This window comes from Anastrepha obliqua, chromosome 5 (genome assembly GCF_027943255.1).
Source record: "Anastrepha obliqua isolate idAnaObli1 chromosome 5, idAnaObli1_1.0, whole genome shotgun sequence".
NCBI classification, from domain to species: domain Eukaryota; kingdom Metazoa; phylum Arthropoda; class Insecta; order Diptera; family Tephritidae; genus Anastrepha; species Anastrepha obliqua.
The window spans coordinates 109,849,852-109,862,248 of record NC_072896.1 but is presented as its reverse complement, the minus strand read 5'-3'; the positions used below and the strand labels follow the sequence as shown (position 1 = coordinate 109,862,248).

Sequence of the window (12,397 nt, the reverse complement as noted above, 5' to 3'; positions counted from 1 at the left end):
AAAGATCAGGTGGAGAAGGACTTGGCTTCACTTGGTGTGTCCAATTGGCGCCGGTTATCACGAGAAAGAAACGACTGGCGCGCTTTATTAAGCTCGGCCAAAATCGCGTAAGCGGTTATCGCGCCAATTAAGAAGAAGAAGAATGTTGAATTCTGAGCAATTTTTGGTCCTCAGTTAACTTGTGCGGAATGAAACGTGCACAGACCTTTCGTAAGCCCAAAGATCAGTTAAAATGCGATAAATCGATGGTTTAGAGATATTCAACTCCGATTCCATGAATTTCAACGATAATTTTGGTTCAATTTTTATAAATTTCCGAACAATTTCGATGAAGTTTTCGGTGATTACTGATTTTGGGCGGCCCGTATGTTCATTGCCATTTATGTCCTCACAACCATCTCTGAAACGTGTAAACCACTTGATGAACTCTGGCACGAGATAGATCGCCATAACTTTTTTCATCAATTCAAATGTTTCGGTAAACGTTTAACCGATTTTAAAACAAAATTTGACAGTAGCTCTTTGTTCGAAACTCATTTTTGTACCGATGACACAAACATACGGGTACTTTAGACGCAATAACTTCGCTTCCACTGAACCAAATGCCAGCAAGCTTTCACTGGAAGCCAGCTAGGGATGTAACTTTCAACGCACTAACTCATTAAAAAGATGGCGCCTTCAAAAACATTTTTATAACGCCAGTCTTGTTTATTTTGGACTTTACCTTGTAAGTATCAGGACTGACTTGGATGGGCTTTTCTCGACCCATTTTTGGAAGAACTTTTGTAATAGATATTAGAATATTTAATAAAAATAGAAAATTTTGTAATAGATTCTAGATTGAGGGTCGTGCAAGGGCAATCTTTCCAAAGAGGCAGGTTTGGATCGAGGGGAAAATCTGCACCGAAGCTTGCACCTCTGTCTTCATTGATGGTTCCGAGATGGAATCGGGAGTCGGAGCAGGGGTTTTCTCTAAATCAGCCAATTTGTCTATCTCCTTTAAACTGCCGAACACTGCTAGTGTTTTTCAACCAGAAGTCTTTGCGATCCTGCAGGCATACAAAATGGTTAGTAATGGAACGCGGAAGTGAGGGCGATATTAACATATTCTCCGATAGTCAAGCCGCGATCAAGGCTCTGACGACGCCAGACTGAATTGGCCTCAGAAATCTCCTACCCGGTCATCGGCATCCCCCTGACAGTTGTTAAAGAGGAACTGCACAAATTATTTCTCAGAAAAACGCAGAAAAGATGGAGCTCCATTTCTTCATGTGATATTTCGAAAACCCTTCGGCCCTAGTACAATATAGAGAAGGCTCAGAAAGTCTTTGGGCTTCCACGCCATTCAATTTCCAAACTCGTAGTCACTAGAGAATCGGCACACACGCGGAAAAGCTTGGTTTACCCCCATTGCAGAAGCTGTGCGGACCTTGCAGAGAAGGAGACTGTAGAGCACTTTCTCTGTAAATGTCCGGGTTTGGCAGCTAGACGACTAAGGTCACTGGGGGCTCCTTTCTTCGATAGCCTGAGGCAGTGCGCCAACCTAAATCCCATCAATCTTCTCCATTACATCAACAGCTCTGGTTGGCTGTAGATATCTGTTGGAGGTCTCATAATGGTATCAAAACGGCGCTTTAGTACTTGAGGTTGTCAAGTACTGAGGATTTTTTCCCATACAAATTAAAATAGGTTTTTTTTACTGATCGCAATCCAAGTTTACTTTTTTTTATTATATTAATTAAATACGCTTTAAAGCGATAATTTTCATTTGAAATTAAAGAAATTTTCGATTTTGGTTTGTTTTGTGCGCACTCGCTTGCTCAGAACCACACCGCTTCTGAGCCTCTGCAGCGTCATAACATCGTTTAAGCAAGCATTCCTTTGCGCTGTCCAATCCAAGCATATATTGAATGCCGACATTGCCTCCTCTGATGGAATTTTCATCACTCAAAATCATTTTTTGTTTTGATTTAATGAAAAATATTATTCAAGAACAAAATTTGATTATTAATTTTGCACACCCTTGTATGAGTATAAAATTTCTATCACCTACTGCCGGATAAGTAACTTATTTCAATGTAGTGAAAATATGTTTTTTTTTATTATTATTATGTAATTTTCATTTTACGTTTATTAAAAAATACAAAAAATTTAGCATAAAAAAGTACAAATAACATATTTTCATATAGGAATGTATGAAGTACATTTGGCATTCGCTTATTATTTGAGCATAAATACAGTTATGTAAATATGTATTTTCTTAAAAGTATTTAATATTATTTTTTAAGTAAAATTAGAGCTAAATGCTGCTACTAATTGCTACAAAATAAATGAATGCACGTAAAGACATTTTGCTGAATTTTGTATTATTGAAATTTTGCTCAGATAATTTTTCAATATTTTTCCTTGTACAAAGAATTTTCGCGGTCATACGGAATCATAGAAAATTTCCTGAGAAATAAATTTTTTACTATTGAGTATTTTTATTATTTTCTTTTTATGTATGTATGCAGTTTAGTTGAGATGTACAACAAAATATTTCCTTATATACACAAGAACATATATATATTCACATATATATGTATGTATGCAAATGTGCGTGAGTACCTTTTTATTTGAGTATTTGTATATAATATTTGATCAAAATAAAAGGCAACAAAAAAAAGAAAGAAAAAAATTGCCTACATTTCCGGGTCTTTTTGATTCTGCGAGCAATTACACTTACATACCCGTACATACATATTTTCACACATTATTTATGCGATAATCAGTCAGTGGGTGCGTATTGTCGTATGAGTATATAAATTTGTGCATAACAATACATGAACACATACACACATACGCATGTATGTATACAACTTCGGTCAAAATATTAAGCTTTTTCGTTTGCTTGTTGCTGCTGCTACTGCTGCTGCTACTGCTGCTGTTGTTGTGCTTGCTATTAAAGTAATTATTGTTGTTGCAATAAACATTTTTCTCCTCCTCCTCCTTGTTATACTATGTATATATATGTAAGTCATTTAGTTAATCAGTCCGCAACGAAACCAATCCAGTGTGGTGGGCGGCAGGGTCCACCCAGCATTAGCACTCATTTGACATTACCCGAACGTGGCGCCGTCGGCACATGCAAATGCCGACAGCGACGCATCATCAACAAATCGTGTTTGAAGTAGCGCAAACAATGCCATTGCGGTATTTTCGAAAGTTGTTGCTGCAAGAAAATCAAGTAGAAAAAGAAAGAAAGAATTCATTTAATTTTCAATTGAAACATTTTGCGCATTTCTATTTTGCTTTACATATTCTAAACAAAAGTACTCTTCTAGAGCGAGTGCCGTTGCACTTGCTTGCGGTTAGAAATGCTTGCAATGTAAGTGAGTCATCTCTGAGAGGAAAAGTAAAAAAAAAAAAAACAAAACGAAAGAAATAAAAAAATGAAAATATGAAAGAATAGTGTTTCAAGTCTACGTGATTTTGGTCGTGTGATAGGCTTTGTTTTTCGATTATTAAATTCACTTTTTGTAAACATCAATCGAAAATGTGTGCGTGTGCCACTACTCTTTTTCATGCTAGGGTGGGCGCAACAGTTTCACCGTCATATCGCCTATTCAAGCAAATTTATTATTTCTTCGTTGCTGGTTTCTCGATTAGTCTGGCGATTAGTCTCAGCGATTAGTGGCTCACAAATGCCAGTACTTCCGGTTGAAACACACTTCAGGCATCAGGAAGGCGAACAGATTTTTCTATTCTAAGTCTATCATAATATATACCAGCGCCAACACCACAATCTATTTTAGAGCCGTCTGTGTAGACTCTAGTGTCGAAGTTTCAAAGTGAGAATACCGTAAGAGCGTAACCCTTCTTCCTGAGATGGAAAAAGAGTGCCAAAATTCTTTTTGAATGTTACTATCGGGACGATGAAGTCAGTTCTCTCCGAGTTGTACTGAGTTTGTCGCAATAACAGACTGGTTTAACCTGCTACAATTTGTTGTTTTTTTGTTTTGTTTTTTAATAGCTCCTACTACATTCCTTCCCTAACAATTATTCTGCTGTTATGTAGATCTACCGATCCGGCTAACACTAAAAAAAAAACAAATAAAAAAAAAATTATAATAAGAAATAAAAATGATGCCAAAATGATGATGAAATGTCACATAACAGTAATTTCGCTTAAATGCAACATTGCTTTTTTATGACCGTCTTGATTTCAGATTTCGTTATACAATAAATCTCAAAGCCAAAGAAAAAATATACGGCAGGGTACCAGAGAGGCATTGCCCCTAAAAGAACTTTTCTATCCTGATAACGCGCCAGTACTCCCTAATATCCAAAGGCATTGTTGTTGTTGTATAAGCATACATATTCCCCAAACATGTACGGGAGTGAAAGTCCTTGACCGGATATAAATCCGGGATGTTCCGATAACATAGATTCGACTGTCGTGCAAACGCATCTTCAGGCTCGCTAACGAAGTTGAACAGGTACTTGCTATGATTTTTCCTAACATTCATTGGATTAAAAATATATTAAAAAAAAAGAAATATATGAAAAATATTTGTCTATTACACACCATTGTGCCATCGTGATCGACTGCCACAAAAACCTTACCTAATCTACACACCATCGTTCGTATTGCCTCAGTATATCTACCACCTTGAGCAAAAAGTTCCCGACATTTATTCAAATAATTCAAAATACAATTTTATTCTTCAACAGTGATATTATCGCCTTCAAAGTGCTCTCTATCAACTGCAATGCATTTACGCCAACGTTTGATCCAGCTCTAGAAACATTTTAGAAACTCTATTTTCGGTAGGCATTAAAGTTATCTTTAGTTTTCCATTACTTCCTTTCGGTTGTTAAAACGCGTTCTCCGTAGTGAAACAGAAAAAATTCGCAGGCAGCCATATCAGCTGAATTCGTTGGCTGTTGGATGATATTCGTTTCGTTTTTGGTCAACGCTTCACGGATAACGATGGCACTGTGTGGCGGTGCGTTTTCAGGGTTCAAAATCCACGAGTTGTTTTCCCACAAATCCCCGATTCTCAGGCGAATTGCTTCACGTAAAACACATGAAACGTCTCATAACGCCCAAATAGTAGTCCTTATTGACTGTCTGACCTTTTGGGAAAAATTCGTGGTGTGCAATGCCGCTGTAATCCATAAAAACCATGAACATTGCTTACTTTTTTTTGATGAAAACGACGTGGTTTTTTGGTCTTGGTTCATTCGGAGCTATCTCCACTCACTCGCCTGATTTGCACTCACTCACCTCGTAAATCTACGTCTCGTCTCCAGTAATGATGCGTTTGATGAATTTTGGGTCGAATTCAGTTTCCAAGATTTTTGGCGATATCAACGCGGTCCCTTTTTTGTATGAAACTCAGATGCTTTGCGACCAACTTTGCAGCAACACGACGAAACCCAAATCACGCGCTACAATGTCCTGAACGGATCCATAAGCAATGTTTGGCAGTTTTTTGACACTTAATTTGCGATGATTGATCAACTTTTCTTTTACTCTATTGATCTTTTCTTCAGTTTTCGATGTTCACGGGCAGACGATATTCAGGATTTTTGAAATTGGCTTGATGACTACTTTTCACTAATTTGACAGCCACTCTCGCGCTATTGCTAATTTTGAATTATTTATTTTTCTTGTATCCTTTGGAAATTTTGCGTCAATATATGAACATTTTTTATTTTTTTATTTTTTTTTTCAAATAGAATTCGCTCATTCAAATATGTATGTATGTATTGCTGCACAATGTCAGCATGCGATCAATACTTTGGTCAACTAAATATGTGGAAAACGTGCATATGACCGTCTTTACCCCCATTCATGTGCCCTTTACTTAGTTGTACTTTACTATATGGAAAACGTGCATATGACCATCCTTACCCCCAATTAGTCTGCCCTTTACTTAGTTGTACTTTACTTCCCACTCAGTGTTCGTTTATGTAAAATCGTTTGTTGTGTAAATTTTTTGGCGCCTGGGCGCTGCATTTTTATTAGTGCCGCTATTTTACACACCAACGTAGGTGATTTGCTTGAATTGTAATATTAATATAAACGCTTTATTCTTCTCTTCTTCTTGTTCACTGTGTAGTAGGTACTTGCTCTGATAGCCCTTAAAACGAAGCCATCATTCATTAGGTTTTAAGTGTCACAGAAATAGTTTAGAAATGCCTGCTGTTTATCAATTTGTTTTCATGTGATTTGATTGTTATTCTTAATGTTATTGTTTGTGTTATCTGTGTATGTGATTTTTTTCTTCATCAATTCGGCACGTTTACCAAATTAGTTTTGTTGAAAATAATAGCTAATGGTTGTGGTGAAGGTCATGCAAATGCCTTTAAGTGTACAAAGACACATCAAAGACACATAGTACATACATACATAGTATATGCATACATACATACATATTGTTACCTTGTATATAAGACAAAAACCGGCCGGCTTGCTGTGCCATTGAATCTAAATTTGTTTCTATATTTTATTCTATTTTTCACCATCCTGTGTGTTAGCCCGACCCAAAAACTATCCTTTAAAGGAACTTGTATTAACCCATTACCTGCCGTGTGCACATCTTTGTGATAATTGTTTTTTTATTTTTATTTTTTTTTTTTTTTGTTTTTTAAGAACACTTTTATTGCAAGCTGTATATATAAGCTGTATACATAAGCAATATTTGTAGAATAACTTAAACTAGCAGCTAGAGAATATTAGTCGTTTATGGGATGCAGCTAGTGGTCAACCCATTTCATTTTTCCCCTACTAAAAGAGGAGATCTGTGGTGGATTTTCTTTTGAGTCGGGTGAAAGCAATGGGATTTGCTATTATTTCCGTTATTAAGGAGTTAGAGTGAGCTAAGAGCCTGAGATTGTGGGATCTTGCATATTTCTCTATTTCTTGCATAACAGTGGATATTTGGAGGTCACGGTGTATTTGCGAGTTTGTAATACAGTAGGGTGAGTTGGTGATCATTCTTATTGGAGCTTGCCGCAGTGCCCCAAAGTTGAATACCCACACGGGTTTTAGAACTGCTGAGTATAAGAGCAATTTGCTTTCGACAGAAACTTGGGAATGACCATATAAAAGTCATTAAAAGTCCCTGATTTTAATACCAGGTGATTTTCTTTTTGAGAATATATGTGTTTTCTATGTTAATTTTCTGTCTAGATGCATTCCTAGATGTTTGGTTTCATTGCTTTGTGGAATGCCCATATCGTTGAGTATGGCGGGTGGGCAAGTTTCTCGCTTAAGAGTGAATGTGACTTGTACTGATTTTGTTTCATTGGACTTTATTCTCCATTTTTTGAGCCATAGGGGGATTTTGTCGAGTCCTTTTTGCAGTTTAGAAGAAGCTGCTTACGGGAAAGAGTCACTTGCTAGTAAAGCAGTATCATCAGCAAATATGCTTGTAGTTACTCCTTCAGTTTCGGGTAAGTCATATGTGTAGAGTAGGTACAATATTGGTCCCATTACGCTTCGCCCACTGAACTTTCGCAGAGCTCGGAGAGATGATCTCCTTTGACGAAGAAATTTCGGTTATTAAGAGAAGACTTTATAAGTGTGTAGAAGTTCATAGGGAAGGTGGTTTAAATTTTGTAGAGCAAGCCGTCGTGCCATACCCTGTCTGTCAAAAGCTTGGGCAATATCGAGGAACGCTGCTGTGCAGTATTTTTTTTATTTCGAATGCATTGTGAGTGTATTCAACAATTCTATGAACTTGTTGTATAGTACTGAGTTCTTTTCGAAAACCGAACTGATGATTGGGTATTATTTTTCGTTCTTCGATGATCGGACACAGTCTTTTAAGAATAAATCATTCCATAAGTTTGGAAATGATTGGTAGAAGGCTTATTGGACGATACGATTCAATTGAATCTGGGTTGCTGCCAGGTTTGAGGACCATTTTAATTTGAGCCACTTTTCATTGGGCAGGAAACTTTCCAATTAGTATAATTGCATTTTACAAAATACGTTAACAGAGTAACTCCTTTTTCTGGGAGCTCTTTGAGTACTTTGGCTGTTATAAGATCGTAGCAGGGTGATTTATTAGTGTTCAGATTTTTAATGGCAGATTTCACTTCAAATTTAGAGAATTTACGTGTGGCTGGGTCCATTTGATAGGTTTGTGTTAGGATAGAATTTATGTCTTCTAGGGTACTGGGTGAAGAGGTCATTGAGTGTGGGGTAAATACTCTTTTTTATGTGCCGGGCAAATGTCGCTGCTCTTTCGGAGTCGCTTTTAGCCCATTCATTATTTTCCATTCGAAGGGCAGGTATCTAGAGAGTATAGGTCTTTTTATATTTCTAGCAGCCTTCCAGAGCGAGTACCTACTCAGAATCTGCTGTAGCGCTTAGACTACTGAGATAGCGATTAAATTGTGTGCTTCGTTCATTAACAAGCGCTTCTTTAAGTTGCCTTGTGAGTGCATTTAAGCTTTTTTTATCTGACGGGGTAATTGTGCACGGGATCACGTGCATAGATTTAAAGTGCCGTTAACTGTTAATTTTAGTTGCGAATCAAATAAAATTGTCCTTTGTTTCAGCTAAGATTTTACAGGATTGCATTTTTCAGTTCTTTTCTTGTCACGTCTAATCGTTCTTGGTCTAGAGTCTCTTACCGCATCGGTCGAGGGTTATCACATATTTTCATATTTGTTTTTGCTTTGAGTATGTTAGGTCATAAATAAATAAATATAGTTTTGTTAAGTTTTTCGAAAGTCGAGTGTTGACGAAGCATTTGTTGGAAATCATAGACTGTTAGCTATCTGCTTCTTAATTGGCGCTATAACCGTTTACTCCATTTTGGCCGAGTTTAACAAAGCGCGCGCCAGTCGTTTCTTTCTCGTGCTAACCGGCGCCAGTTGGACACACCAAGTGAAGCCTAGTCCTTCTCCACCTGATCTTTTCAACGCAGAGGTGGCCTTCCTCTTCCTTTGCTACCACCAGCTGGTACCGCATCAAATACTTTCAGAGCCGGAGCGTTTGTATCCATTCGGACGACATGACCCAGCCAGCGTAGCCGCTGGATCTTTATTCGCTGCGCTATGTCTATGTCGTCGTAAAGCTCATACAGCTCATCGTCTGCGATATTTGCCGTTGCCAACGTGCAAAGGTCCAAAAATCTCTCGCAGTATCTTTCTCTCAAACACTCCAAGTGTCGCTTCATCGGATGTTGTCATCGTCCACGCTTCTGCGCCATACGTTAGGACGGGCATGACGAGAGCCTTGTAGAGTGTTAGTTTTGTTCGTCGGGAGAGGACTTTACTGCTCAGTTGCCTGCTTAGTCCAAAATAGCAATTGTTGGCACGAGAGATTCTACGTTGGATTTCCAGGCTGACTGTTAGCTATTATTAGGTATGGATATAACCTTCGTAGAATCTACACCAAGAAGATATAGGGTGTTAGGAAAAACGTACCTAAAACTAGTATTTTTTTTTTAATCTTAAAACTACTTTACAAATTTTGTAGTAGTTTTAATTATTATTATTATTTAATTTTATTTTTTCCTGAAACTCTTTTCAGCTGCTGTGCTCTTTTTATTATGATTTCAAGTATACGAGTATCTTCTGTTACATTTGGTACATATTTTTTCTCTGTATACTTGCCTTGAAATGTTCTTATTCCGCGCTGAACAAAAAAAAAATAATAATTTCTCTTATATTACAATAAACTACACAGTTCCAAATATTCATTTTCTATCCTGATGCTTTACTTTCAGTTTTTCTGTTTTAAAATGAACTGCTTTAAACTTATTTTCGTTTTTTTTTCTCTCAATCCAAACAAACCCTTACCTCATCCACTTTTGGCAACGGTCCACACTGGCTGGTTGGCATCAGAGCGAAAAGCAGCAGTGCAACAATAGCAAAAATATGGAACAATTTCGACAGCATTTTTTGTTGTTTTTTTATATTTGCAGTTATTTATGATTTATTATATTTTTCACGCTTTTGAATTTCACAATTCGTTTTAAATGTGTGAGTGTGTCTGTATGTGCGTGAAATCCTTCCAGCGAAAAGTTTGCACTTATTACACAAAAAAAACAATAAGTTCACTTCTATTTGTTGATGTTTAAGGATAAAGTTTAAAAGCAAAGAAAAACGCAAACACTTCAAATTCTTGCCACTTTTTTGCAAAACTTTCTTAACAAATCTTCCTCTGTTTATTATTTAATGCGTTCGCTACTTTGTTACATTAAGTTTTGCTGCGTTTTACTAATTTTATTAATAATTTTCCGTTGGTTTTTGTTTCTATGCTTTTTTGTAACACACTTCACAATCCACAATTCATACATATATTTGTGTAATGCTTATTTAACTATTTTTTATTGTTACTTTCTACAATTTTTTGTTTTCGATTTTTGCGCGTGCCGCATACGCCACGTTGTACCGCGTTTAGCCTTTTGTGTGTTCTGACGAGCGCGAATGACAATTTCAAATTATCGGACATAGTGCTGCATGCGTCCCAATTTATATGCGAGAACCGATGCTCGCATTGTTTGCACGACGACTGCGAAAACGACAGCGGAGATAACTGCCACGTTTGTCACAGTCACAGTCACAGCCAGCACCAGCGCCAGTGTCCCATCTGTTGCCGCTGCCTCACTCTGCTTCTCGTCCAACTGTGTCTGCGATGGGCCGTGGTGGTGATGCCAGTGTTGAGTGGGGGCGGTGTGGTTAGCAACGAGTGTAATGGTGGTAGTCTGTGGCGGCAACCATCGAGAATTATTGTGTTGCATAGTTGCTGCACTAAGTTGCACCAGCTCTGGCAATTTTTGTGCGCAATGGATTCCGCTTGCATTTCAGTCAATGGCAATAGCGCTTATCTTATTTTTCTCATATATTTCTTTTCCTTCTTGTTTGTATTGTGAAGTTTTTAATTTTTCTTTCCTTTTTTAATTTTAATTTTTTTTTTATTGTGATATTTCATTGTTTACAACTGTTTTGCGAGCTGTATCTTCCTCTTCTTTTCAATGTATTTAAAAAAAAAATGCTAGTTTTTCCCCCTCTTTCTGCACATTTTTCTTTTGCCACTTGTTTACTACACTTTATGTTCCAGTTGAATGCCCATCGTATTTCTATGGGTGTTTTTGTTGTAGCATATTTTTCACCTGCAAAATATTTATTTGTTACTGTTTATTTACTCACCATTTCGCCGGTGGCAGCGATTGTTATCCCTGAATTTGTGCATTTTTATGGAGTATAGGAGTAAAAACTAGACTATGGGGTAGGTACGAGTAAATACTATACAAGCCATGGTATTGTATGCTTATCCTCCTTTCATCTAGGTCTAGTTCTCGACGCCTAAATATTATTTAGTTGATATATTGAAATTTTGAATTGTGGTCCTGTTTTCCGTATATTTAATTTTTTATGAAATTTTTCCTCGATTATGCCAAGTAAGAAAGCAAGACCTGTTTTTTTTGCATTTGTTACTAGTGCTCTGGCATAGTTTTCTATCAAAATCCCTAAAAAGTGAGAGCGAGAGTTATCAATTTCAGGCTGGTTTTTGGGTTTTTTTTGTAACAAGGGAATTTGATGTTCGATGAAAGTTAGGTCTCAGAGCTTTCCAAAATGGAGGTAGTAAAAGAGAAAAATTGCTTGCTTATGGGCTCAGCGCGGTATTGAATGCAAAGCAATAATATGGATTTCGAAAAGGAAGCACGATCTCTGATAATCCTTCTTCTTCTTCTTAATCGGCGTATCCATGCTGGATGTTCGCGATTACATACAAACGTCATTGTGATCTTAGTCGTACGGTTGTCAGGTCATATTATTAATGATGCCATTATATTTTTGTCTGTTTTCGCTGCTGCTGTTAGTTCGCCGATTGTTTTGAGGCGTGTCCACTCTTTGATGTTGTCTAGCTATGCCATTTTCTTCCTACCAATTCCTCTTTGTCCTTCAATTTTTCCTTGCATCAGCAGTTTTAAAATATCATACTTGTCACCTCTTGTTATGTGTCCGAAATAAGCGACTTTCCTCCTTTTTATGTCCGTAAGCATGTTCCTAGCGGTTTACATTCTATTTAGCACTACGTCATTTGATATTTTCTCATTCCAGCTTATTTTCAACATTTTTCTGTAGCACCACATTTCGAAAGTTTCTAGTCGGTGTATGCTTACGGTTTTCAATGTCCAGGCCTCGCATCCTTATAAGAGTGTTGACCATACATAACATTTTAAAAATCTTGTCTTTAATCCGATTGGTATATCCCGGCGTGTCAGTATCTTTTTGATATTCATGAAGGCCGGTCTAGCCATTTCTATTCTGCCTCTTATCTCCTGATCATGGTCCCATTGGTCATTCAGCCATACACCCAAATACCTGAAACGTTTTACTCTTTCTATTGTTTTGCCATAATATAATAAATTTGGTTTTGTCAATA

The 12,397-nt window shown here is 37.2% G+C and overlaps 2 protein-coding genes across 2 annotated transcripts in view; one reads left to right on the top strand and one right to left on the bottom strand.

The window, feature by feature from the left end:
• The window catches only part of LOC129247444 (WD repeat-containing protein 75), a 41,697-nt gene that overhangs the window by 9,771 nt on the left and 19,529 nt on the right, over positions 1 to 12,397 (top strand). The window lies entirely within an intron of this gene.
• On the bottom strand, positions 2,218 to 10,442 carry LOC129247445 (uncharacterized). Its single transcript, XM_054886574.1, has 2 exons — positions 9,805 to 10,442; positions 2,218 to 3,211 (listed from the first exon to the last, which is right to left on the bottom strand). The coding sequence occupies exons 1-2, from the start codon at positions 9,901 to 9,903 to the stop codon at positions 3,089 to 3,091; spliced, it is 222 nt and encodes a 73-aa protein (XP_054742549.1). The 5' UTR covers positions 9,904 to 10,442; the 3' UTR covers positions 2,218 to 3,088.